The sequence below is a fragment of the Herpailurus yagouaroundi genome, unplaced genomic scaffold (genome assembly GCF_014898765.1).
Source record: "Herpailurus yagouaroundi ecotype Mexico unplaced genomic scaffold, PumYag 348, whole genome shotgun sequence".
Classification (NCBI taxonomy): Eukaryota; Metazoa; Chordata; class Mammalia; order Carnivora; family Felidae; genus Herpailurus; species Herpailurus yagouaroundi.
The window spans coordinates 114,360-117,817 of record NW_024412565.1 but is presented as its reverse complement, the minus strand read 5'-3'; the positions used below and the strand labels follow the sequence as shown (position 1 = coordinate 117,817).

Below are 3,458 nucleotides of genomic sequence, written 5' to 3'. Positions count from 1 at the left end.
TGGATGGAAGGAAAGGTGGCTGTCTGGTGGGTGGGTGGATGGATGGATGGACAGATGGATGGAAGGATGGTTGGATGGATGGATGAATGGATGGGTGGATGGATGGATGGATGGAAGGAAGGGTGGGTGGCTGGTGGGTGGATGGATGGAAGGATGGTTGGATGGATGGAAGGAAGGATGGGTGGATGGATGGATGGAAGGAAGGGTAGGTGGGTGGGTGGGTGGATGGATGGATGGATGGATGGATGAATGGATGGACGGATGGACGGATGGATGGAAGGAAGGGTGGGTGGCTGGTGGGTGAATGGATGGATAGACAGACGGATAATTGGATGGATGGATGGATGGATGGATGGATGGATGGATGGATGGATAGACAGGTGGCTGGGTGGGTGGATGGATGGATGGATGGGTGGGTGGGTGGGTGGATGGACGGACAGTTGAATGGATGGATGGATCAGTGGATCAACAGATGGACTGGATGATGAGCAGTGGGTTCATGGATAGGTTGGTGAGTAGATAGATGAGTGAATGGATGGATAGATGAACTGATTGATCAGTGAGTAGATGAGCAAATGGGTGATAGGTCAAAAGAGGAAAGGGTGGATGGGAGACTGGAATCAGGTTATTAAATTCGGCACTTAAGGTGGAAGTGAGTTTTTTGGAGTCTGTGGAGGGAATTGCCACATTTGCCACAGTCCCCACTGTGCCCTGTCATCCCCTGATGTCACGGATGAGCCCCAGATGCCCTCTTGGCACCATATGTACACAGAGTCACTGTCACCCTGGCCCACTTCCTCATTCAGGTTCTCTCAGGGCCCCCAGCCCCTCCTCGGAGTCCCTTGATTTGTCATTCCAAAGACACTGAAGTTCTAAGAACCTGATGATGGGAGGAGAAGGAGAGGACAGAGGTGGGAGCCTGAACGGGTGGGGTCCTTGTGGGGAAGCATTGATCAGATACTCACCCCGAGACTTGCCCCGGCCCTGCATGGAGTAAGCAGGGGTGCAGCTTCGGCCAAACCGGGTGACTTTTGGGTCCAAGAAGTAGACTGGCCCAGGGCTGACGTCCTGTGGAGACGCTGGGGAGAGGAGCCCCCGGTCCTAATGGCACCTCTAATGGCCCCACCGACCCCGCTCAGTGCCCCTGGTCGGCCCCACCCCCAGCCCCATCTTGGAGAGCAGGGACCTTAGACCACTGACCTGGGGGCCCTGGGTACCTGCTTTGACTTTGTCTGACGAGCACATTAGTGCCCTTGTGATCACAGCTGTGCCCCCCTCGACCTCTCTTCTGCCGCAGACTAGGAAACCAGCTGGTGGGTGGGTCAGGACTGTGCCACAGTAAGAGTGACTAGGCTCTGAGGAGGGCCCTTTGCATGCTTGGGCTTGTCATGGGGCATGCCTAAGGGGGCCTTGAGTCAGACCTCGGGGGTCTCAGCAGGGCCTCCGTGAGCTTTGTCTGTGGGCAGGCCATCTCCCTGTCTCTGCCTCTGTTTCCCCACTGGCGGGGTGAGTGAGGAGATTGAAAGCTGAGAGGGTCCATGGAGGGCAGCCTGGCACAGGGCACTTCCCTGCTGGGGTCAGTCACTGGGGCCAGTGCTGTCACTGCCGCTTGCAAGCCATTCGGGCATAAATGCACGCGCATCGGTGTGTGGCGTGTGGGACACACACTCACTGGCTAGCGGCTCTGGGTGCATGCGGCACACACACGCAGGGAGCACCTTTGCTGACAAAGGAAGGGCGTCCCTCCCCTCATCAAGGCCTCTGCCTGGGCTGTCCTTCCTGGGCCTCTTGTCTCCTGGGGCTCCATGGAACTCCTCCTCCTGCAAGCCCAGACCGTAGGCCTCCTCCTCCAAGAAGTCTTCCCTGGGCATTAGCAAGGTCTACACGGGCCACCACTCACCCTCAACTCCCCACTCTGTCCCTCTGCCCCAGAGTGTGTCCTGTGACAAGGACAGAACCTGGGAACCCAGGTCGCCCTGGGCCACAGGCGAAGTTCTTAACCCTTCCTGGTGATAGATGCGATGCTCATTCCCTCCTTTGCCTTCCTGGGGACCCCCTGGAGTTGCCTGAGTTGGGTTTCAGTTTGGTTTGGGGCTTTTGCTGATTCTGAAGATGTCAGCCGCCCCCTCCCCACGTGCCTTCGTCCAGGTGAATCAAAGTCCTCATTCAGGGCCCTCCCCACCCAGGTGCACTTGGGACCTCAGAGCAGCTCTAGAAAATGGGGTGATGGAATTTGTGGGCATTCATATGAAGGGCACAGTCTTGCTAGAACGAGACGGTGACACTGCTAATAGGCGTGGACGGCGTGCTGGGGCCAGGGCCGCCCGCATTAACAGCATCGATGCCCGTGACGTTCACTCACATCCTGACGCCGTCATTCCAGCCGGGAGAAGGGTGCACCACGCGGAGGCGAGGACCCCGCTGACGGGGCCAGCCCCACCGCCCGCTGCCTGCCCAACAGCAGGAATTGTCACCCTGTCCTCTCCACAGCTGCCTGTGAGGGGCCTCGTCTTGCCGACAGAGAAACCCCTCCGCACCCACTTCTACTGAGCACTGTGCAGATCCGCAGACTGTGGGAGCTACTCGGAACGGATGTTTGTTTAACCCCGAGGACAGCTCTGTGAGGAGCGTGGCACCACTCCTCACAGAGAAGGAGACGAGGGCACAGAGCGGTTAGGACGCTGGTCCAAAGTCCAGGGGTCTGCAGCGGCCCGAAGACACACTCGGGCCCTAAGCACCACGCCCTGCTGTCTTCTGCCTACGAGGACGCAGCTTCTCCAGGCTCCCCCAGCAAGCTGCCTGCCGCCCTCGGGGGGGGCCTGAGGGGACACAGGGGGCTTGGGAGGCCCCCGCCCCCACCCGCACCCCCTGCTGGCCTTACCTGGGCTGGGCCTCCGGAAGAGTGAGTAGGCGGGACTGACCACCCTGGTGCAGTCGTGGTTGACGTAGCCCACGGTGGACGGCAGGACGTACAGGCCCGGTCCGGAGCCTGCGACCAAAGCCCTCGGGTGAGGGCCCGGGGCCGGACACCCTGAGACTTGGGGGAGAACCCGGGGCCCAGCCCCTGAGCCCCCGCCTGGGCTCCCGGCCACCCTCCGTGGCACGTGGAGGTGGGGGAGCTGCCCCCACTGGAGGGGGAAAAGTGAGGGAGGGGCATTGTGAGTCACATCTGAGTCAAAGGTAGGAGGGGCTGCAGGCCCAGACAGAGATACGCTGTCATGTGGGGAAACTGAAGCCCAGACACGGGGATACACTCTCACATCGGGGAAACTGAGGCCCAGACACGAGGATACACTGTCACGCGGGGAAACTGAGGCCCAGACACGGGGATACACTCTCACATTGGGGAAACTGAGGCCCAGACACGGAGATACACTGTCACGTAGGGGAAACTGAGGCCCAGACACGGAGATACACTGTCACATGGGGAAACTGAGGCCCAGACACGGGGATACACT

At 59.8% G+C, this 3,458-nt stretch overlaps 1 protein-coding gene across 1 annotated transcript in view; it reads right to left on the bottom strand.

Annotated features, from left to right (window-relative positions):
• The window catches only part of CIMAP1D (CIMAP1 family member D), a 7,090-nt gene that overhangs the window by 1,908 nt on the left and 1,724 nt on the right, over window positions 1-3,458 (bottom strand). The window contains 2 exon segments of the mRNA XM_040462575.1: window positions 966-1,079; window positions 2,882-2,989. Coding sequence (XP_040318509.1) covers window positions 966-1,079; window positions 2,882-2,989 — 222 coding nt within the window.